The sequence below is a fragment of the Carica papaya genome, chromosome 8, assembly GCF_054855325.1.
Source record: "Carica papaya isolate Zhongbai chromosome 8, ASM5485532v1, whole genome shotgun sequence".
Taxonomy (NCBI): domain Eukaryota; kingdom Viridiplantae; phylum Streptophyta; class Magnoliopsida; order Brassicales; family Caricaceae; genus Carica; species Carica papaya.
Window position 1 is genome coordinate 27,072,175 of NC_142316.1, and position 23,785 is coordinate 27,095,959.

A 23,785-nucleotide genomic window follows, 5' to 3' on the forward strand; every position below is an offset into this window, starting at 1 on the left:
ATAAACAAACTTTGTAATTTTAGTTGATGGAATACGCATTGAAAGAGGAATTTGTGCTTATTTTATAGATGAAAGGAGAGACCAAAGCACATTCAATGTAATTGATGTGTTGATAACCGTTTATATTATTATAGATTAATACTCATAAAATACAATAATTCTATAATTGATTTTAAGGTTACCAATTTCATCAAGGTACATTTTTATCTATAACAGTTATCTATTATTTTAAGTGTCGTTTAAGTTGACTTTAACAGTTATAAATGAATGAAAAAATAAAATATTAGATTAGTGGGTCATTCACTTAATTGTTGAAATTAATAGAGTTTACTTTAACTCATTATTCTTAATTCAAAAAATTGAAACTTTAACTTATAATATTTGATATTTGTCCTGTAAAATATTATAAGGTTTCAAACTATGTTCTTAATAAAAAATAAATGTAACAAACTCTAATCAACCGAGTTGATTTCAATATATAATTATTTATAGTTAAAAAAAGTTACTTGAGTTTTTTAATATTTTATAGTAATTTTAATTAAAAAATGTAGTCATTATAAAATATTTATTTTATTAAAAAATATAATAAATTGTTTGAAACTTAACCCATTTTGACCACTACAAGCTCATCAATACATTAATAAAGTGAATTTTTCATCAAATTGAAATAAATATTATTCAATAATATATATTTATTTTTATTTAATGTTTAATTCAAAGTAATAGTTACAAGATATATCAACATATTAGTATAATATGTTTAATTCAAAGTAATATTAGTTTAAGTTTCGGACTTTTATAATAGAAAATATACATATCTATTTATATTTATGAAATTAACTATAATTTAACACACACATATATATAAACTATTAATGTAATATATACATATATATAAACTATTAGTGTAATAATATATATATATATTTAAATTATTAGTGCAATAATATAGATATATATATAAATTTTTAATACAATAATATATAAATAAACTGTTAGAGCAATAATATATATAAATTATTAATGTAAAATAATATATATAAACTGTTAGTGTAATTATATATATAAATATATAAATTGTTAGTATAATATATATATAATGTTAATATAATAATATATATATATAAACTGCTAGTAATAATATATATATAAAAATATAAATTATTAGTATAATATATATATATATATATATAATGTTATATAATAATATATATATATATGTAAACTGTTAGTAGTGATATATATATAAATATAAATTGTTATAGTCATATATATAAATATATATATATGAATATAAACTATTAGTAAACTTTTAAAATGTGTGAATTCAATCTTGTTCTGATAGCAAATGTAAGAAATTTTTATGTGAAAGTCATCTTTTTTATTAAATTCAACACATTTTAAGAAAAGAAAAACAACAAAAAATTAGAGGTACATACCGTTCTGAGATGATGCAATCATAGCGTGATTGAGAGACTCCTTAGAGATGACCTCAATTCTCTGATTCACTTCTTCCTTCTATCTAACTATTATGCACAAAATTTTATAATTTTAGTTGATGAAAGACACTTTGAAATGATAATTTGTACTCATTTTATAGATGAGAGAATATGCCAAAACACATTCAAGGTAATTGATGTGTTGTTAATCGTTTCTATTATTATAGATTAATACTCATAAAATATAATAATTTTATAATTTATTTTAAGGTTATCCATTTCATTAGAATATATTTTTTTTATAACGATTATTTATTATTTCGTATGTCATTAGGTTGACTTCAACCATTATAAGTAGATGAAAAAATAAAATAGTAGGTTAATAGATCATCTGTAACACCCAAGTATTTTTAATTTTATTCTTATTATTATTATTTTTTTTTGTATTTGAATTTTTTAGATTTTTATTTTATTTTATTTAATTTAATGAAAATAAAAATAATAATAATGATAAAATTGGGTAAAAAATATTATTTGGATTTAATTGAAATTGATTTTGGGAAAAATGAGTGAAATTTTGGATTCTGGGGGTGTTTTTGAAAAGAAAATCGGAAACTGGAGGTCAAAATGTAATTTAGAAAAGTTGTGTCACGTCAGGAGTCTCGGCCAAACAGGACACGCCGCGTGGCAAGGAAACGCTGACACGGGACAGGCCACGTGGGCGATCCGCGTGTGCGCGATCGGACGGCCCAGATTCGTTCCCATGCGCACGGACGGCCCAGATTTAATCCCAATTAAATCGCGATCGGACGGTCCAGATTTAATCTTGATGGACGGTTGAGATTAAAAGGCAAAGTGTATAAATAACCCCATCCACACCTAACCACAAAACCCTAGCCGCCAGTGCCTCGCCGGAGAAGAAGAACCAGACGCCGGAGGAGCTAGTCGCCGCCACCCGCCGCCTCACCGAAGAGGTTTCCGAACGCCAATCGAGGTAAATTTTCTCTCCTTAACTCGTTTTTCGATGCTGAGTCCGCCTATGGCCAAACCGGAGCCAAACCACCGGCCAAACGGCCGGAAAACCCAGCCGAAGTCCGGTGGCGCTACCGCGACTCCCCTCTGTTTTTGCCTTCGATGAGGCCCTTCTCGGCCTCCGTTCGATGCAAATTTTATACCACTGTGATCACCGTTCTTTTCTCTACAGATTGATCGGAGCCAAACATCAAAACGCGACTCACGCCGGAGGAGCCGCCGCACCCGAGAGCACCGCCGCCGGTAAGTCTCAGTTTTTCGTGATTTTTTGGCCCCCCGAGGGCCCTAGGGTTGTTTTATCACAGGGACCGATGCAAGTTTAGCCGAAAACGGCCAACCCGAGGCGGATCGCCGTCGCCTGCGGCGGCGCTGTCACCGTCGCACGGCGAAGCCGCCGTGCCGGAATTCTGATATTGGTCAAAAGGGGCCCTAGGTCTAATTTGGGATTTTTTGGGACACGTGCAGGTACCGGTAGTGCGTTTTAGTTTTCCGAAAAAAAATTCAAAGAAATTAAGGACAGCCCGTAGGCGCACTGTAGAGTCGATTTCAGACCCCGAAATAAGTAAGGATCCCTCACCCTATTTCCTATCACGGTATTAAAACTAAATAAATAATTAAACTGTACTATGTGACTTTATAAATGCATAACTGATTGAGGTTGCCAATGGAGCCCGAGTCTGATACAGTGTTGGTCTGTTGTTGTTTGATTTAAATTTCAGTATTAAATGCAGTATGATATTTGATGTAATTATTTTATGGTCTCGTATGCATGAATCATAGTTTCTTTTATTATGGTTTGTATTATGGTGAACCCAATACTGTGTTGTCTTGTTTGGTGTCAATTACTGGTTTACATGTTGTGTATGATTGGATGATTGAGATCAAGGAAAAAGGCAAAAATGTTATGTGAATTGATAAATGGATAATGTGGACAGCCTGACTAGATATCTTGGGAGATGGTGGACGGACTGGGTCCGTAGGGAACCCTACCGGGAACGTGGTCTCTCATACCGGATAGGATATGGAGACCTTATGTGTTTTGGCGCCCATACCGGATGGGGTATGGGGACGGCCCGTTTCACCCTCATACCGGATGGGGTATTGAGGTTCATGGTTTTGGCGCCCATAGCGAACGGGGAACGGGACAGCCCTGGAATCAGGTTATTAATGTTAATGGTTCACGGGTAGAGGAGACCCCCTATGGATCCCCATGGATACTAGTAGGCTGGTAAAAGAGAAAAATATGTTGTTTAATGATTGAAATGCAAAGGTGTGGTAAGTGTTATGTTATAAAGTCTATATGATTTCATGATTATGATAATGTTATTGCTTTCATAGGTTGTTTTTATGGATCTCACCGAGATAAGTGGACAGTAAAGGTTTTTATGTTAATAAACGAGTTTGTTATAAATTATACTCCATTGGTCATTTTTGTTTTCTACCCACTTTTACTTCTGTGGCGGTGAGATAGTGTGATGTCTTTACTAGACTAGTGTAACTCATTCTTTATTTAACCATTTCAGATCAGGAAGACGTTGTTCTCGAGCCTGTTCCGCAGGAAGACGGCGAAGGGAACACCTAAAAACTTCATATTTATATTTATAGTTCTTATTTCGAATATCTCTTTTAGTTAGTTTGTTCTTTCATATTTTGAGTACGTTTTGCTTATTGTGTAAGGGATGTTAATCAAATTTTTATTACGCTTCCGCATTTTAGATTTTTAATACATACATTTCATTTAAGTTTCGGGGCCGTTACATCATCCACTTAATTGTTGAAATTAAAAGAGTTTACTTTTACTCATTATTCTTAATTCAAAACATTAAAACTTCAACTTATAATATTTGTTCTTCGTCCCGTAAAATATTATAAAGTTTCAAACTATATTCTTAATAAAAAATAAATGTAACAAACTCTAATCAACTGAGTTAATTTCAATATATAATTATTTATAGTTAAAAAAAGTTATTTGAGTTTTTTAATATTTTATAGTAATTTTAATTAAAAAAATTTAGTCATTATAAAATATTTATTTTATTTAAAAATATAATAAATTATTTGAAACTTAACCTATTTTGACCGCTACAAACTCATCAATACATTAATAAAGTGAATTTTTCATCAAATTTAAATAAATATTATACAATAATATATATTTATTTTTATTTAATGTTTAATTCAAAGTAATAGTCCCAAGATGTATCAACATATTAGTAAAATATTAAATATATTTGACTAAAATTACTGAATATTCATATGTTAATTGTTTTAATAATAAATTTGTCTCTTGATTTTAGAAATATGTCAGTAATAGTTAGAAGATGCATAAAAATGTCAGTAAATATTGGATATATCTCACTAAAACTATTGAGTATACGTATGTTAATTATTTTAATAATATAATTTGTCTCTTGATATCTATATATATATTTTCCAAACGGTGCTACATATATATATATATATATATATAGACCCAATCAATAGTCCCAATGAAATTACAAAATCAGATCCCGTTTCCTAATTAGCATTCCCATTGTTCAACAGTTGGTTGGAGAGGAAGGAAACAATAAATAAAAAAAAAAAAAAGAAAAGAGGAAACTAAAATAAAAATGTAACTGCCACTGACTACTGGCTACTGTAGGTAAAAGAAGACAAAGACGCAAGCGACAGATGGGCCCACCCGAACCTGTTGAAGTAATCCTCGAAGTGCCATTTGGAAGAGTAAGACCAAATCAGCTGGAGTCTTCATGATTACCGCATGAGGACACCCTCACCATATAATATTTCACCATTATTATATTTTTTAAAAAATATATTATGTTTTGCCTGTAAAATTTATGACGTCATGTAAAAATTGTTAATTGTTTTAAATTAAAGAAAAATATATTTTTGTGAAAAATGGTATAAGTAATAGCACAAAATACAATAGTGGATATGTTTTACTAATAATAAGCAATGTTCTATGCTTAAGTAATATATAATTAATGCTAATTAAGTATAAAAAATAATAATATAAATATGAAAAATAATATTATTAAATTTAAAAAAGGAAATTACTTTTACTTGTAATAAATATAACAAAAATATATTTTGTCTTTCTTTAAAAAATACAAAACACTTTTTATTGGTTTTACATAATAAATATTAAAATATTCAGGCTTTTGGTTTTGGGAGTTGCTCTTGTTTCTCTCTCTCGGCTGCGCTTGTCCTCTCTCTCCAGATGAAAAGAAAACTCTCTCATTGATAATCACTTGCAAAAATTCAAATCACTGAACCTTTTCATTTCCAGTTCTAGATCAAAGTAAGTCATCTTTCTATTTCTCCTACATCTGTTTCCTCATTCTCTTTTTCCTTCATCTGATTTCTTCTCTTTTGTTTTCTTTTTCATCTTCTATATCATTTCTTTTCGTTATCATTTGGGAAAGCTTCTCTTTCTCCCTCTCTCTCTCTCTCTCTGTGGCTTTGTTAAAAATTAGGGGACTCTGATCTTCTAGGGCACTGCTGTTTCTGTTTACTATTGCTTTAGCAGTCGGAGTTTTCTTCAGAATCAGTTATTCCTTGTTTCATGCATACTTTTCTTTTTCTCTGTGTTCCGTTGATGCTGTGATTGGGCTATGGAACGGAAACTGTTCTGAATTTGGGTACCGGTTTTGAAAGTTTTTGTTCAATGGCGGCCATAACTTTGGTTTTTCACTTTGCATGCAAGAGATTGCAACTCTTTTGCCATTGAATCGCATTTTTCTTGTCGAATATTTTATCTTGTCTAATTTACTTTCACTCGACCTGGATTGGAAAGTGAGAATTTTTTCTGGGTTTGATTTGAGTAACATTTTGGCTTTTGGTAAAATTTTGGATCTTTTACCCTGTTGGGTTTCTCTTCCCTAGGTTTATGGTCCTTGGGTTAAGTTTACACTCCGATTTTGATGAATTTTTTTACGCTCACTTTCTCTTTTTTTTTTTTTTTTTTTCTCTGTCGCAAAAGGATTTTGGTTTCTGTTGACGATTCAAGCTAAGAAGTTGGTGACCGTTTACCATCTTATTAATGCATTTATATAATTTTTAACTGCTGCTACCTGGCTTCCTGATGTTTTCGTGTTTTAAGAGAATTTGATTAATGTTCTTTGCTGTTCTGTTCTCTGCATGAATAGTAACTTTATAATCTTGCCTTATTTATGTTCCGACCTTTCATTTTTATTTTCCCCGTGATCTGAGTGAGCATTTTTAGACCATTTGTATAAAGATGGATTTTCAAATATTTATCTGTCTGAATTTGTAATTGGTCTTTTCAGGTCCTGTTTTTTATGGCTTGTTAAGGACTAGTAGCTTGAGAATATATAGGATTTATATCTGAAACGTTTTTGGTTGAGATTTGAAATGGATGTTGTGGGTGAAGGCTGCTGAATGGTAACTCAGATGATGGGATCTCAGGGTGATGGTAATAGTAACGGTAAGCAGTCTGAATTCCAGCCATTGGCTAGGCAAGGCTCAATGTATAGTTTGACACTTGATGAGGTCGAAAATCAGTTGGGTGATTTGGGTAAGCCTCTAAGCAGCATGAACCTTGATGAGCTTCTGAAGAATGTGTGGACTGCTGAGGCCAACCATTCTTTGGGTATTGAATCCGAGGGCACAGGATTGGTCGGTCAAACTGCCCTGCAACGACAGGCAAGCCTGTCCTTAACTACTGCTCTAAGTAAAAAGACAGTTGATGAAGTCTGGAGAGATATTCAACGAAATAAAGGTAATGGAGAAAAAAAGTCTCGGGAAAGACAGCCTACCTTTGGACAGATGACTTTGGAGGACTTCTTGGTAAGGGCTGGAGTGGTGGCCGAGGCATCTTTGGATAAAAAAAGTCTGAATGGTGGCGTTGATGCAAATGTGGCACCTCAGTTTCCACAACAAGGTCAGTGGATGCAATATCCACATCCACAATATCAGCATCCACAACAAAGTCTGGTCGGAGTTTATATGCCAGGCCAACCTATACCTCAGCCCTTGCATATGGGGGGTGGTGGAATAATGGATGTCTCTTATCCAGAGAACCAGGTGGCACTTGCATCACCTTCATTGGGAACATTATCAGACACACATACTCCTGGCAGGAAAAGAGGCACCCCGGAGGAAATTCTCGAGAAGACTGTTGAGAGGAGGCAGAAAAGGATGATAAAGAACCGGGAATCTGCCGCCCGTTCAAGAGCAAGGAAGCAGGTGGGCGTCTAAATATATTTATCTATCAACAAAATTCCATTCTTTTCGGTCCTCCTCTGACCTAAAAGAATATGACATGCAGGCTTACACAAATGAACTAGAGAACAAAGTTTCTCGTCTTGAAGAGGAGAATGAAAGGCTGAGGAAACGCAAGGTTTTGTCTTTTTATATTGCTATTCTCTAAGCTGATTTCATAGAATATACCAAATAATCTTTCTCGTATTGAACTTATTAATCTAGATTTCAATTTATTTGGTCTTCCTTATCTGAGAAAGAGAAAAATGCAGATATTTCCAATTTTTCATTTAAAGTTATTTTATTATATATGTATTATTTTCTTGAAATTGAGAAGCTGAAGGTGTCAAGTTTGAATTTTAAAGAACGAATTAACTAGGAATGATGCCATATCTGTTCATAACATGAAATGTATTCCTGTGCATTTATTTTGCAAAGACTGACACACATAACCATTAGCAATACAGAGAGGCAGAAGGCGAATTTTTTCTTTTTCTTGTAGTCCAGACTTGTTGGATGATTCAAACCCCTATAATAGCTTAGGATAATTAGAGTTTCACCAGAAGGCAAAGATTCACCTTGTTTAGGATTATTGTGGATGTAATTTCTAGTGTTAGAAACCAACTTGTCCTGTTTTGGCTGGCCCTACTCCAGCTTTTGCCTGTTTGTAACTGCTAGTAAAAAGTAGCATTCGTTCATCCCTCTTGCGTTTCTGTTTTCATAACTGGTTATGCAATTTTTATGGTCTTTACTTCCTGTGTCATAAAATTTAGTATCCCCTTTATTTTTTCTTTTTCAGGAATATCTTTTTTTTTTAAAATACTTTTTCAGGAATATCTTGTCCAAAGGAAACAAGAGAAAGGAAGTAGGATGGGTCATTGAAGCCATCACATGGGGAAAACCACATACTTTTGTAATTGGAGTGATTAATTTTCAATAAATGGCTTCAGGGCTCCGTATTAACATGATCAAAAGTGGATTAGTAGTAAACGTGACAATATAATAGCAATCTAGCTAAGGTAATAGGATTTGCGAAATTAGCATGGCCCATCACCTACTTAGGCATCTCCTTGAGTGGCAACCTTAGGTGTAAATTGTTTTATGATGGAGTAGAAGTAAACTGTCCAGGAGGTTAGAGAGCTGGACAAGGGGTCCATTTTCAATGGAGGGTTAGGTAACACTAATTCAAGCTTATTTGTCTAGTATCCCTTTTATCACATGTCTTTGTTTAAATACCAACAGAGATGATCGAGAGATCAGAGGGAGTGATAAGGAATTTCTATGGCACGTAACGGAGAAGAAAAAAGAGATCATTTATTGGGTCTAGAGTTGCGCTAAAAGTCTAAAATTTGTGAGGGTTTGGGCGCTGGGACCTAAAGTCTCGAAATTTTTTATTATTGGTTTAGTGTCTATGATGTTTTTTGTAGGAAATAAACTCCCTGTGGCATAAAGTGATCAGAAGTATTCGCAAGTCATTCGAAATTGGAATGGATGGGATGCAGTGTTGAGCAAATCCACCCAGCACACAAAAGCCCATGGAGGTTATCTCCAATTTGTTACACCTCTACATGCATCTTACCAGATATGATGTGAGAGAAACTCCAAGATCCTATCATGGGAGGATCATTGGAGGGGCGACTGCCCCGTGTATACCCAATTTCCACACTTATTTTGCATCTCCTCATGCCACAAAGCTCCAACTGACCATTTTTTCTGCCTTACCAACAGTAATATAAATTGGAATTTCCATTTTTTCTGCTACTTAAATGACAGTGACCTGAAGAGCTTCTTATCCTGATGAGCCTGTTAGAATCTTTTCAGCCATCTGAACAGCCAGCTTGCAGGGTATGGGCTCTAGATCATCAGGTACATAAAATTATCTTTTTCTATAATATTACCAAGCACCCTGACTATTACCATAGTCCCTTGACCAAGGCATCTTGACAACTCAAGGTTCCTTTTAAGGTGAAGGTGTTTGTGTGGACCGCTATTCTAAATCAGTTAAACACCAATAGCCAGTTGCAAGTTTGTAGGCCTAATTGAGTGTTGTCTCCATGCATTTGCATGACGTGCTGTAGAAGAGGGGAGTACACACAACTATCTATTCCTTCACTTTCAGGTGGCATGGAAGCTATGGAAAAGGTTATGGACACATCTAACCCACCTTGGATAACCTCCTTCCCTGGAATGCCTTATAAATTCCAGTATTGGAGGCATAGGGATAAAGAAGAAAGCACAATGCTTTGGACAAGGAGTGTTGTTCGCAGATCTGGACAATTTGGTTGGAAGGAAATCACTGAATAATTGACACTCAATCCTTCCCGGTGCTATATTATGGGAGAAAATGATTGTTTTGGCTTCCCTAGGGGCCAAGGCACATGGGCAATTCTTTGATATCTCTCTTACTGTTCTCCACTGAAACTGGGAAGCAATAATCACATGGTCATGTGTGGTTCTATTTTGTCTTTTTCAATTTTACTTATTTCATTTTATTTTTTTACTAGTGTTATCTCAGCAGGATATCTTATCCACTGTATTTGTAATGCTCCCTTCTCATTATTAATAATATTTCTTTTTCTATTGAAAAAAAAATTCCAATTGATGGCAATTGAGAAACTACATACTTGTAGCTTCATGCTGTGAGCTGTTTGATAGATCTGATCTTTATGATATCTCTCCCAACTTCTCTAAAAAAACATCTGTCTCCATATTGAATAGATCCAGTCCTAGAACTAATCTCTAGTCCATTTCTAAGTCATATGATTCTCTGTTGGATTTCCATACAAGTCTATAAATTCTAGTTTGTGGAGAAACCTGCAGAATTTATGGTGCCACTGAAATTTCTCCAAAATTAACTTTTTCTTGCCCATTTGTCCTTCAAGTAGGTTTAAAGGGTGTGATAGTCTTTTGCTATCTCAGTTGAGGCTTATGTATAATTTCCCAACCTTTGCACTGTTAGTCCTAGTTCATGTCTTCCATATTGCTGTCTTTGGTTGAGTTCGACCTGCATCATAACATTATGACTTGAGTAAAAGAAAAAGTCACAATCTAAATTTGTCTTCTGGATTTGTAGGTGTAGTGTGAAAGAATTTATCTTTTCCAAGAAAATATTTGATAGTACTTATAATATGTTTTAGTACAGAAGAGCTGAATCTAGCTTTTTCTATCACCTCCAACCCCTTCCCAAGTAGTTTTGATACTTGTAAATAAGTGAGTCACTTTTTCCTTTTTGTTTTACAAGTAAGCTATGTGTTTGATTTTTTAGTTAATGTTTCTTTTTCTGAGTACACTACATTATACTACTATTGTGTTTTGGCCCATAAATATGCTAAGATATTTATTTATACTGTGATCTATTGCTATCGATGCTGTAAATTAAAATATTTTTAAAAGTTAAAATAATTTTATTTTAAGGCTATGTTTGAAATGACATATTCTTGACATTCTCTAAACTATCTGATTTAGGATTTATCATTTGGAGGTCTGTCTGAAGGGGTGATATATTGTAGCGTAAACAGTTGGATACAGTTCTCTAAATCAACCACGTTATTAGAGAGACAAAAATATTCAGTTGGATAAGGTGATTGGCTTACCTTTGTCTAAACCAAAGACAAACAAACAAGTAAAATTGAATGAGTAAATATCAAACAATTAGATTTTTTTTTTATCGGGAAAGAAATATTATAATAGAGGAGAAAAAAACTAATCTCAAGAGCAGAGGATTAGACATCCTCTAAAGGTCATCTTTTAAGTGAGGAAGGAAAACCAAAATAAAACGAGTGAGTGAACATCAAACAAATAGTTGAGATAGCTGTTGTCTAGCTAGTGACTTAAAGAGAGGAAAAAGAGGTGGTTTAATATAAAATAACTGATTTTGGTTATTCATGTGATACAGACATGTGAAGAATGCCAGCTAGTGCACCCACATGTATATATCTGTGTTTGCATTTGTTTCCATTACAAACCCCCTCTGCAGTCCTTCTCTATTTCTTCTTGTTTGTATTTTTTCAAAGGAACCTAAATGTCATCATTATGTGTTGCCTTACTGTCCTATATTTTATATCCTCCAAGAATCACATTGCAGGATACTTGTTCAAGCAGCAGATAAAACTAATTCGCTGAATGCTTGGGTGGTGTTGAGTACAAAATTATATTAGTTGCGTGTGAACTTAGATGATATTTTTATATGGCATTGAGACATGCTTACAGGAGGTATATGATGAGGATGGAGCATATCTGAACTTTAAAACAGAAATTTAGATGTTATTTAATTTTGTATGTTGGGTATTGTATGTACTTGATCAGCAATGCATGCATGTATATCCATCCTTTGTATCTTTAAATGTTTTTGGTGAATTTGCAGGAGCTGGAGAAGATATTGCCAAATGCACCACCTGAACCGAAGTATCAGCTGCGTAGGACGACATCAGCCCCATTTTAAGACCTGCTTCTTTTGTTTTTCTGTAGATATGACACATTTCTGGATACTTCTTTCTAGTTTTCTTTTATGGTGAAAGTTTAGCAAGCAATCATATCTGGATCTTGCAGAAGCAGATTTCTGCTCCTGCTGCTGCTGGTGGCTGGTGGTTTACTTCTCATATGACAGGTTTTCTTGTATCTAATTCTGCAGAAATCAGTTTCATTAGATGTTCTCTTAGCACCATTACCTACCCTTCTCACCGTTGAGTCTCTAAGATTTGTCCAGAAATGTGTATTTTCTTTCTCCTGAATCTGATCAGTATATATGGTTTCTTTTTAGCTGCCACCATCATATCTTCTTCCCTAAGCTTGCAGTTCTCTAGAAGTAAATTATGGAGTTTCTCCATACCGATTATTATCGGTTGTCTTGTTTCCCAATAATTAACATTGTAAAAGTATGAACTCCCTACTAATCATATTTTCAAAGGTGGCAACTGTGACTTTCAGGTGTAATTTTGAATTTCTCTAAAAAAGATAGAGTTTCTTTTTCAAATAAGAAATAGTAGCAACATTTTTTTGGTACTAATTTATCTTTGCGCAGAACATTATATCATTTAGTGATTTCTGTTGTCATGTTGGTACTTGATGAATTAAATTTCCAGTGTTCTTCATTGTAGTGGCTGAATTGATGGTGATTGGTGGATACATATGAAGGTGAACTGATAAATTGTTTGTTTCTATCCATTTACTGAACAAAAAATGTTCTGAATAAGTTCTCTATGGGCTTGTGAGTTGCAGTTCCTTAGAGAGGAAAAAAGAAACCAGAGAAAACATTTAAGGCCAACAATATCAAGTTAAAGGATAAACAAGAATGGCTGAACAAAAATAATTTTTTTTGAATGATGTGTCACCAATATGATGACTTTGCAGTGTGTTATCATTTGAATTAGTTTATACTTACATGATGATGGACTTGTACTAACCAATTCAAATCAATAGTTCGAGAGAGGCCAAGAGGGTTGCGATCGTGATTCAAACATGCATGACAAATTAGACACGATTGAAGTGAAGCCTATTCCCCCATTGTCTCCATTCCGTAGGAACTACGAGATCACTCCAAGGACGCCTTTGGTATTTAGGGGTCATGGACCGACCATAAAATCCTCCTCAATAAGTGGAATGCATTAGTTGTTCGCTCTCAGGTTGGGCAATAAGGATCGAAAAAGGACAATCACTCATTCTTAAAACCAACAATCGAAAGAATGGGGTCGAAAAAAGGGAGAACAACTCTCTATTCCTGGTCTCTTGTAGCTGGATCCTTCGGAACCACAAGAATCCTTAGTTAGAATGAGATTCTAACTCAACATCTTTTGAGATTTTGAGAAGAGTTGATCTATAGAGAGCACAGTATGATAAAAGTTGTAACCTGCGTTCGAAAAAAAGTTATTGTCTATCATTGGCCTCTATGGTAGAATCAGTTGGGGGCCTGATAGGCAGTAGTTTATCTTGTGGCGGATGTCAGTGGTTTGAGTTCGCTTATCTCTAACTTGTGAACTTAGTCGATATAAAACTATATGATAAACTAAATATTTCTGATTCGGCTATTCGATTTATGATTTTTCATTTATGGATGTTGATAAAATAAAATTTTTTCATTTAAGAGCATCTTAGAATGACATAGCCTTAAAGTTAAGGGCGAGGTTCTAATGAGGAAGGGCTCAGGTAAACTTGAAGGAGAAAGACATAATTTTGGGCTTTGTTGATTTACACGTGATGAGTTTGCTGAAAAAGATATAAGCCGTGGTATTTTTTTCACTCAAGATTGGGTCTCTACCAAGTGTTATGCTTATGGCTTTAGGGGGTATTCACATTTTGCATATGCCTGCTTTGACTGAGATCTTTAAAGATGATTTCGTACTACAATTTTTTGCATCCAAGAGAATAACTAAGGCATTAATGAGTCAAGACAGTTCTATGATAGCATAATGTCCGAGGTAGTCCACAATGTGATTCAAGAGGAGTGTGGTGTGGGATGCAACGACACTATTAGATCATTCCATTCGAATAGGTACATTATAATACATAGCATGACATTCTGCGTTGTCCTTATAGTACTCAGTGTAATAGGGGAACACAATAAATTGGAGTATGGGTCAACAATTTGATGCACAAAGCATGAGATTTGCCAACATGCACAACGAATCATCACTCACACATTACAATAAGTAGCAGATATATGATACGCAACATGATACACATACAATAGGCAACATATACGTCGAACGAATTGAACACAAAAATGAGTTTATTCAATCAAACATATAAGTTTCATCAGCGCATCACATCTACTTCATTAAGTGCGAGACAAAGAGGAGAACTTTGTTGGTTGGTTTTCTTTTTAGATAACATAAAAGATATGCCAAAATTTGAATATCACCATATAAATATGCGGAGATTAAAAAAAATTCTACATCACTAACTCACTTAAAGTAATGGCATGATAAGCATTAATATGCATACCCAATTTAAAATTCAAATATACTAAAATAAGGTCGTGAACATTTTTTTTTTTGAGTTCTAATTATAACTAAATAAAAAATGAATGGAACAAATATTCCAAAAAAATTTGTACTATTTCAAATGTTCACTTTGATCATCATAGTAATTTTATGCTCAAAGTAAACTTGCATTTTTGAAACTTTTTTTAATAAATTTTTATGATAAGTGGTTTGTCTAACACTATTAGATAGGTATCCACGTAAACACCATAATTTAAAATAGTCATCAAACTATATATTCTGAAAAGTAAAGTGACTTACAATTTTTATGTAAGTTTTTGTAATAATTTTGTCTTTATATATTGCTTATATCTTTTTAGATTTTGTTCGAATAAGCCCTTGTAACAAAAGGTTATTTAAAGCTCATTAAAATTATATACAAAGCCACCATATGGTATGTAATATACAATTTATTTTTAGAAACTGTATTTTTTTATTGGAGAAAAATAAATCAATATTTATGAAAAAATAAACATTTAATTCTTTTTTTTCTTCCTATCAAAACTTTCTCTAATTTTCTCCTCCTCAAACCTTAAACTTTCTTTTAACTTTTATACTTTATTCCAAGTTGAAATGGAGATATTACAACTATTCAAACTTTAATACTAGATTTAGTTATTTCAATCTTTTTATTTTTATATCAATCTTAACTCTCATTTATCATCTTTTCTCTTCTAAACCTTCTATTTTTACCCATAAAGAATGAAGAAAAAAGTTTCTTTCTCTAATTTTCAAATTGAAAAAAGGAAACCAATAAAGATATACAAAATAACCATATTAATAGCCACATATGACCAATTTTAATAGGCTCCAAATAAGTATTTGTCATAATGACTTATTTAGAAAAAATTTAGAAGTACAGACCAAGATATGTATAAAATTAATACAATAACTTAATTAACAAGTGCAAATTGTAGATGAACTTTCAAGTTATTTTCTCATTTAAAATATATAATTAGTCTAATAGCCATTTTAAATTCGAATATATACGTGATAACATCGTTATCTGCATAGACATCCACCTAACATCGTTAGAACTGTTAGTCATAAGCATTTATTTAAAAAAGTTTTAAAAGTACAAACTTTGTTTCAACGTAGAATTATTGTAAGGCCGATCTAAATATTTTGGAAAGCTACTAGCATGTATGGAGTATTTATTCTAAAAATGAATTATTAATGTAAGGTCATAGACATTTTCTTCATAAATATTTATAATTTAGTCAAAGTGTTTGATTTCACCTTTAACTTCTTAAAAATGTTCAAATTGCAACATGATTTTTGTTTGCATTTAGCTCTTAACTTTTCAAAATGTTCAAATTATCTTTGAATTGTTATTATCCATTAATGTCATTAGTATTAACCATGTGTGTTCATTGATGTGTGCATGTAGATACCATGCAAATACCATATCACTAACACGTGTCCACGTGGACTTGTATAAAATGGAGATGATCTGGGCCTAAAACCATTTTTCCCATTTTCCTTCTCCTTGATAGTCTACTCTTTTTATCTATGCCCATTCGAAGAACTTCCTTTAAAACCCTCCCTCCATTATTGTTCCTTAATTGTCCGTCATCATAGATTATCCATATTCCTTTAAAGCCTTAGGTAACACCTTCCTTTGAAACCCTTCATCCACCATTGTCCTTGATAATTTGCTCCCTCTATCTGTGCCTCAAAGATATCTTCCTTGAAAATCCTTTTTCCACCATCATCCTCAATCATCAACCTAGAAAACACTTTTCTTCAAAACCCTTCTTCCACCATCAACCCTGATAATTTATTCTATAGACTGTTTATGCGATAGAGAACACATTTCTTTAAAAATCTTCCTCCATAATCATCTCCGATAATCCTCTCTCTCTCTCTCTCTCTATCTGTGCCACCTTCTTTTAGAACCCTTCATCTACCATTATCTCCTGATCATCCATCATCCTCGATCATTCGCCTTCCTTCAAAATCCTAGATAACATCTTCATTCAAAACCCTCCCTCCATCATCATTTGTGATAATCTACCCCTTTTTGTTTGTGCCTTAGAGAACATATTTCTTCGAAATCTTTCCTTCACCATTGTCCCTAATCATCCGTTTCCTCCACCATTTATGCCCTAGAGAACTTCTTCATTGGAAACCCTTCCTCCACCACTATCTCTTATTCATCCACCTTTTTTCAAAACCCTATAAACGATTTCATTTAAAACCTTTCATCTTCATCGTTCTTGATAATCCACAACCTCCACTGTCTATGCTCTAGAGAACACTTTCATTTGAAATCTTTCCTCCAACATCATCATTAATAATCCACTCCCTCCATATGTGCCTTAAAAAAATACCTTGATTTAAAACCCTTCCTCCACCATCATCCCTTTGTCATCCACTTGTTGATATTTAGACGTGAAAGAATTTAGGCATTTTTTTTGTATGTTTGAGAGAGAGAGTGAAATATTCTTTATACATATGCAACTGTTGTATACATATATGCAATATTATATTATGTAACTTATACATGTCAGTTGAAAATAAGCTCTTGCCAGTTACTTTAGGCTTAATTAATTTATCCCAGTTATAATTTCGATGAATTATCGAAAGTGTTCTATTTGTATCCAACATAAAGATAAAACCACAATGTAGAAGATAGATTTTAAAGAAAAAAAAAACCTGAGCTGCTGGAATCACAAGCTCGATAATTTGATTTAGTGGTCCCTTTTATACTTGACAAAAAAAGTTCATTATCTTTTTATCGTTTTGTGTAATTTTTAGTTTAAAAATTTGTACATGTTTGTGAATTTCTATTTTAAGTAATAATTTAAACAATTTCAGACAAAATGATGTGGAATCCCACTTTTTCTAAAGTGAATCTCCATTTTTTCTTGCATAGAAGAATGAAATTATGTAGAAAAACTATTTACACATTAGGTGTTGTTTTATCAAAAGAAATATTTATAGAATACTTCAAAGCTTAGAGGCTGGTATTGTTAGAGCCTAAATATTAAAAGAAATATTTGATGTAGTTCGCTTTAATCTCTCTAATGTCAACATAAGTACTTACCAATTTATTATCATAATCGAACTTGTGTATCAACATCTTTCTTTAAAGAGATAGGTAAAATTTTGTAATATTTTATGTTTATCTCATCATCATGCCAACGAAAGAAGTTGTTGTCATGCTTCGTATTATACTATTTGTTGATAAGGACTCTATGTTAAGTAAGATATTATGCTAAATAGGATATTTTATTATTTAAAGTTCTAATAGTAGAGTTATATCATATAATTAGAATCATACTAGAATAACGATAATGTATTTTATATATATCTCATAAGTGTAAACACAAATCATAAGAAATAAAATTTAGAAGTTTATTTTTTCCAAAATTTTCATGGTATCATAGTCAAAGTAAGGCTATTTTAGGGTTAGTTTTAAAGTTTTTTTTTTTCTTCAAAACCCTAAAATAGCAAAATAAGCTAATTTGGTACTCAATTACTAAAAAAACCAAACCCAGGATCACCTAAATAGAGTCGTTGCTCAGCCTTGCCAGCACAACCATGGTTTTTGTGTGCGTGAGCCACACGCGCCGCTGACAGCAAAGGCACGTGAGCCACACGCGCTGTCGACTTCATTCCATTCGGTTTGAAAAATTTTGGAATACTGTCAGAAAATTCTGATCGAGACAAATCTGGTTCCTTTTCACATAAAATCTGCTTGATCTTGATTATCCGACATTTTTTTCACATAGTTGTGTGCATTTAAAAGATTTACCGTCCTTCGCTGCTCTGGTCCAGCCGATTCGCATATGAAGACGGGTCGACTGCTCCTCCTGCACACCACGCTGCTCCGGTCGTGCATTGAGTCGCACTGTATTGGTCGGACAAAGCCCCTCCGCCATGCTAGTTCATTTTTTCATGTCCAAGTCGAGTCGAGCCAGATTTGATTATGATTTTTTTCGTCATATTTTGGGTTTTTTGGCCTTTTTTTAGCTTATTAGTGCAGATTATGAGGTCCAATTTTCATCACTGGATATTTTTCTTCTTATTTTTAGCATTCTAAGATGACATAAGAAAAAAAAAAGTGAATGTTACTAGTTTTGATAACTCTTAATTACAAATCAGTCCCGTAAAACTTGATCGAACTAATTATTTTACTTGGTTGAGATCTTGTTTATTGTTCATTACATCTAGAGGATTGCAGGGTTCCATTACTGGTGAGGTGAAGAGATGTTGGCAGTTTAGAATATAATAGATGAGACTTTAAGAGCTCCTCGGTAATGTCACGACTTATTAATTCCATATAATCTTATATTGTTATAACATATCCGTTGTTTAACATTGCCGAAAAGATATGAAATGCAGCATCTCTTACATATTCACAAATAAGTAATTACGCTTAGATTTATGAACTCCGCAATAAAGTTCATGGCATAAAGTAAGAAGAGATAACTATTTCTCAATATTTTTCCTAATTGAATAGATTATGACATGAGTTAGATTACTATCAAGATTTTTAACCAAACTGTCCTGCAGATGTAATCAAATTTCAGAAATTGATAGAAAAGAGTAAATTTATGATTTCTTAGCTGGTTTGAATACCAAATATGATCAAATACGAGTCCAGGTGCTTAGTAATGATCATTTTCCTTCATTAGAACAAATTTATGATTTTGTTTAGCAAGAAGAGAGTAGAAGAAATGTCATACTTCACATTACACTAGTCAAAAAGACTAGATTAGTTGCTCAATCTGATCAATTTAGAGATATACGGAAGTGTGACTATTATGGCAAGCGAAAACACATTAAGAAAACTTATTGAAAATTGCATGTAAGACTAATTAGAGGTCGGGGCAAAAAAAAAAGTGGAACCACGAAAGCTTAAGCAAATTTTGTTGAAACTAAGGAAACGCCTGGCTTACCATCCATTGGAGCTTACAGAAGAAATTCAAGACTCAAGTGTCTTATGAGTCAACTTAACTCTTCATCAATTATTGACATATCAAATATGGTAAAATCATGTATTATTCATCTCTATCATATTTTCACTCTTGATATTTAGATTTTAAACTCTAGAGCTAACAGACACATGACATGCTTTTCTAAAGAATTTTTAACTTATTCTTCTTGTATTAAAGAAGAAAATATTCGTATAGCAAATAAGTCATACGCCACTATGTCTAGAATAGGTTCTATTAATTGTACTCCTATCATTACATTGTCTTTAGTTTTGCATGTGCTTAGTTTTTACAATCTTTTATCTATTAGTGCCATCACTAGAGATCTCAACTATAAAATTGAATTTTTTTTTATTATTACATCTTTCATGATCTTCAAACCGGGAATATGATTGGTACTGGTAGAGTAGAAAATAACTTATATGTCTTGAATAGAAACTATAATTTAATTGGGAATTAAGCCACCATTGGGAATAATAAAGTCAATATGAAAATACTACAACGACACCGACGATTGGGACATCCTTTCTTTTTTTATTTTTAGAAAAATTATATCCTAATTTATTTAAAAGAACTTCTATAGATTCTTTATTTTGTGATGCATGCGAACTTATTAAATATAAAAGGAACTCTTATCATTTAAGTAATAATAGAAGTATTGATCATTTTATGACTATTCACTCTAATGTATGAGGACCTATTCAGAATACCTCTCTATTTGATCATAGATGATTTGTTACTTTTATTGACTGTTGTACTAGATTAACATGGATTTATCTGTTAAAAGTAGAAAGTAATATATTTTTATATTTTCAATCATTTCATAAAATGATATGCATATAGTTTGATACTAAAGTTAAGATTATGAGAACTGACAATGGTATAAAATATATGAATAGTGGGTTTTGTGCTAACTTAGAGTTAAATGGGATAATTGATCAAATAAATTGTGCCTACACTAATGAATAAAATGAAGTTACTGAAAGAAAAAACAAACACATACTGGAAGTAGCTTGGTCACTAATGTTCACCATGAATCTATTGAAAAGTTACTATGAAGATACAGTTCTCTCAACTGTTTATCTTATTAATATAATACCTTTATGAGTCCTAGATTTTAAAAATCCTATAGAGGTTTTGCAAAAAAAAAATTCCTACATTGTTCTCCTAAAAATGTTTGGATGTCTGTGCTTTGTTCATATTAGAAATATAGGTAAGTTAGAACCTAGAGCTCTCAAGTATATATTTGTTGGATATTCTTATACCAAAAAATATTATAAGTGTTATCATCTACCGCCTAGAAAATTCTTTTTTACTATGGATGTTATCTTTAAGAAAATTGAGTTTTACTTCAATTCAAACCTAATATCTCTTCAATGGGAGAGTGAAGGAATAAGTGATACCCAATTGGGTAACAATTGAGAGTTATATTCAAGGGGAGAGTTTTATTGCAAAAAGTCTTACTCAAGAAGAAAATATTAGAAGTCGGGATAAACCAGACTTAAAAATCTATTCAAGGAGAGATAAGTATAAAAAACCATCATGTAGTTTATTCCAAGTCAATAATCCTCTCTAGTTCTAAAAGATACTTGTGAGTTATCTTTCTTTTGTGATTTATTATATATACCTATTTTTATTATAAAGGGAACAAGAACTTGCACTAAGTATCCTATATCTAATTTTATTTCTTATGACTCTCTATTTCCCTCATATAGGGCTTTTGTCTTATCTGTTTTCTCTTTATCTATTCCATAGAATTGGAGAAAAGCTCTAGGACATTCCAAGTAGAAGAAAGTCATGATTGAAGAAATGAGAATATTGACAAAAAGTGAAATATAGGAACTTATTTCACCTCCACAGGAAAAGAATATAGTTAGTTAAAAATGTAAATTCACCGTAAAACATAAAGCAGACAAATTGATCGAAAGGTGAAAAGTTAGATTGGTGGCTAAAAGATTTACTCAAACCTATGGAATTGACTATCATGAGACTTTTGCACCTGTTGTGAAGATGAACACAATTATAATACTTTTGTCTTGCGCAGCTAACCTTGATTGGGATCTACAATAGTTTGATGTATAAAATATATTCCTCTATGGAGACTTAGAGGAAGAGGTATATATGAAAATTCTACCTGAATTTGAAAATGAGAGGACGCGAGAAAAAAATTTGCATATTAAAAAAAGCCTTATATGGTTCAAAGTAGTCTCCAAGAGCATAGTTTGAACAGCTTAGAAAAGTCATGATCTCTTTTGGATATCAACAAAGCATTGTTGATCATACCCTGTTTATCAAACATTATGAGGGTAAAATCACCATTCTCATTATTCATGTAGATGATATTGTGGTAACTGAAGATAATACAAAGGAGATGACTCGATGGAAAAAATTTCTTACTTAAGAATTTGAAATAAAGGATCTAGAAAAATTGTAATATTTTTTAGGAATTGAAGTTGTCATGCCCAATAAAGATATCTTCATTTCTCAAAAAGGTACATTCTAAACTTACTAAAAGAGACTAGTATGATAGGTTGTAAGCCACTAGAATCACCTATTGAGAGCAAGTAAAAACTACAAGCAGATAGTGGTATATCAATTGACTTGAAAAAATACTAGAGACTAGTTGGACGACTCATTTATCTCTCATATACCATACCTAATATGACATATACAGTTAGTCTTGTGAGCCAGTATATGCATGATTTTTGTGAGACTCATTTACATGTTGTCTTCCACATATTACGATACCTGAAGTTTGTACTAGAAAAATACCTGCTCTTTTATAAGCATGGTCACTTTAAAATATAGACATTTACAGATGTCAATTGGATTAGATCTCTAGATGATAGAAGATCAACTACAAATTACTGCACACTTATAGGAGCCAATTTGGTTACATCAAAAAGTAAGAAGCAAGTGTAGTTGCTCGCTCCAGTGCTGAGCCATTATATAAAGCAATGACCCAAGGAGTATATAAATTACTATAGTTGCAAAAGCTAATGAGGGAATTAAAATTGCTTAAAGATGAGAGACTATCCCTGTTTTGTAGCAGCCCCGGTAATTCATAATGGAAATTATATTATAAATATCAAATGCGGAAGCGAAGACAAAATTGATTAACATCCCTTACACTAAAACCAAAAACGTGCTCACAAAATATTAAAGATTAAACTACCTAAAGGGGAAACTTGAAAGTAAAAACTACGAATGTGACTATGGAGTCCTTAGGCGTCCCCTTCGTCGTCCTCCTGCGGAACCGGCTCGAGAACGATATCCTCTTGATCTGAAATGATTAAATAAGGAATGAGCTACACTAGCCCAGTAAAGACATCACGATATCTCACCGTCACGGAGGTAAAGGTGGGTAGAAAACACAAAAGACCAATGGAGCATGATTTACGACAAATCCTTTTATTAATAATAAAACCTTTACCATCCACTTACCTCGGTGGAATTTATAAAACAATATACGAAAGCAATAACATTATCATAATCATGGAATCATATAAACTGTAAAACATAACACTTATCACGCCTTTTGTAATTCAATCATTATACAACATATCTTTTCCTTATTTACCAGCCTACTAGTATCCGTGGGGGTCCATAGGGGTCCCGCTACCCGTTAACCTTTAACATTCGTCATTGGATTCCAGGGCCGTCCCCATACCCCGTCCGGTATGGGCGCCAAAATCATAAACCTCAATACCCCGTCCGGTATGAGGTGAAACGGGCCGTCCCCATACCCCGTCCGGTATGGGCGCCAAAACCATAAACCTCAATACCCCGTCCGGTATGAGGGTGAAACGGGCCGTCCCCATACCCCGTCCGGTATAGGAGACCACATTTCCGGTAGGGTTCCCTACGGACCCGGTCCGTCCACCATCTCCCAGGATATCTAGTCGGGCTGAACACATTATACAATTTCCATTCACATAATCTTTCATTCTCCTTTTCCCTCAGTCAGCATTATCAATCACATACAAACAAGCAAAACGATAATTTATGCCAAACAGACAACATATAGCACCAATATCCCGGTCATTCAATCCATAATCAATAAAACAGTAAAATATGCACACGAAACTATAAAATGAAAACATCGAACCTCATGCTGTATTCAAAACTGTAAAACATGCCAAATAACAGTTAACTGACAAACACACTAGAC

General features: G+C 33.0%; 1 protein-coding gene and 1 long non-coding RNA gene across 3 annotated transcripts; both read left to right on the forward strand.

Moving 5' to 3' along the window:
- Positions 1 to 5,620: 5,620 nt before the first annotated feature.
- LOC148252758 (ABSCISIC ACID-INSENSITIVE 5-like protein 2) lies at positions 5,621 to 12,699 on the forward strand. Of its 2 annotated transcripts, none has more exons than XM_088209328.1 (4): positions 5,621 to 5,772; positions 6,761 to 7,679; positions 7,762 to 7,833; positions 12,058 to 12,699. In XM_088209328.1, the coding sequence occupies exons 2-4, from the start codon at positions 6,873 to 6,875 to the stop codon at positions 12,133 to 12,135; spliced, it is 957 nt and encodes a 318-aa protein (XP_088065454.1). In that variant the 5' UTR covers positions 5,621 to 5,772; positions 6,761 to 6,872; the 3' UTR covers positions 12,136 to 12,699. The 2 variants fall into 2 exon arrangements, with proteins under 2 accessions (XP_088065454.1, XP_088065453.1); XM_088209327.1 differs by lacking the exon at positions 12,058 to 12,699 and adding an exon at positions 11,160 to 12,042.
- On the forward strand, positions 7,840 to 10,302 carry LOC148252759 (uncharacterized). The gene is made up of 2 exons (XR_015813905.1): positions 7,840 to 9,560; positions 9,660 to 10,302. It is a non-coding gene; the product is annotated as an uncharacterized LOC148252759 (long non-coding RNA).
- Positions 12,700 to 23,785: the final 11,086 nt, after the last annotated feature.

Coding starts and splice junctions, on each gene's coding strand:
- LOC148252758 (XM_088209327.1), top strand. CDS start 6,873: ATGGTAACTCAGATGATGGGATCTCAGGGTGATGGTAATAGTAACGGT. Junction 7,680..7,761: donor GTTCAAGAGCAAGGAAGCAG/GTGGGCGTCTAA, acceptor TATGACATGCAG/GCTTACACAAATGAACTAGA. Junction 7,834..11,159: donor AAAGGCTGAGGAAACGCAAG/GTTTTGTCTTTT, acceptor TATCTGATTTAG/GATTTATCATTTGGAGGTCT.